Genomic DNA, 972 nt, shown 5'->3' on the forward strand with positions numbered 1-972 from the left:
AACCGGTCAAATCACCGTCACTTCTGGCGTAGGATGCAATTATTTCCAACGCACATGAGTTTCCTGATATATATCTCAATTGGAGATACGTACTAAAAAACATTGGGCTATTACCAGTTTCAAAGGTGATTAGCTCCTTATGTTTGCCGATGAGGGATTCAAATAGGCGTTTCGTGTACTTGTGCGGTGGAAACATACTCATCTTGCTACTCATCACTAGAACACTGGCCTGACTAGGAATTGTAACACTCGCGTTCCAGTATCGATCGCGCTTATAATTGATTCCGCGAGCTCTATACTTGCCAAAACTGTACCTGTCGCACACCTTTGATTGTTCTTTTGAAAAAGCACAATACAATTTTACATCGGCGTATACGCCCCAACCACCGACACTGTTCAAAAAGCGCTTTTTCAATTCCGCTAGCGAAGGTGTCGGCCTTTCCCATATTTCCAAGAAGACGATGAGGTTGTACAACAACTCGGAGCTCTGCCCGCTAGGATCTGGATCAAAGAGACCGTTATCTGATAAATTGTTAATGTATGTCGTCAAGACGTCCACATCATGGGGTTGACAGCGCTTGAGGCGGTACACAAACTGAGGAATTGTCATGTACAACGATGGAGTCATCACCAGAGAGAATACGAGTTTTCGCAATTTGTGGGAGGCTGGCCAATTATGATTGATAATTTTCATGGTGTTTATTATTTCAAAGCACGCTGAATCCGGTTGATTGTCGAGAGCGGTCAAAACATCTTGAAAAACAGTAATTAATGTATTCGGTTCTTTAAAGTGGGAGCTGCAGACACGGTCGTGATCGCAGCGTTCCAAAAAGGTTCTTGCCACTTCGTCAACGATATCATCGAGATCTGTAAAATAATTATATACTCCCGTAGTACTTACTGGCGAATCTAGAATGTATCCAGTAACTTCTGGAGGGGCAAGATGCATGAGACGTTCCACCATTAACGCTT

At 43.2% G+C, this 972-nt stretch overlaps 1 protein-coding gene across 1 annotated transcript; it reads right to left on the minus strand.

Moving 5' to 3' along the window:
• Positions 1–272: 272 nt before the first annotated feature.
• Positions 273–964, minus strand: PHALS_05895 (Tetracycline transcriptional regulator, TetR-like, C-terminal; the record flags this gene model as incomplete). The annotated part of the gene is made up of 2 exons (XM_024723211.1): positions 273–293; positions 365–964. 2 exons carry the CDS (start codon positions 962–964, stop codon positions 273–275), a joined length of 621 nt encoding a protein of 206 aa, XP_024574211.1.
• Between the last annotated feature and the right edge of the window lie 8 nt (positions 965–972).

Source organism: Plasmopara halstedii (genome assembly GCF_900000015.1).
Source record: "Plasmopara halstedii genome assembly, contig: Scaffold_292, whole genome shotgun sequence".
NCBI lineage: Eukaryota > Oomycota > Peronosporomycetes > Peronosporales > Peronosporaceae > Plasmopara > Plasmopara halstedii.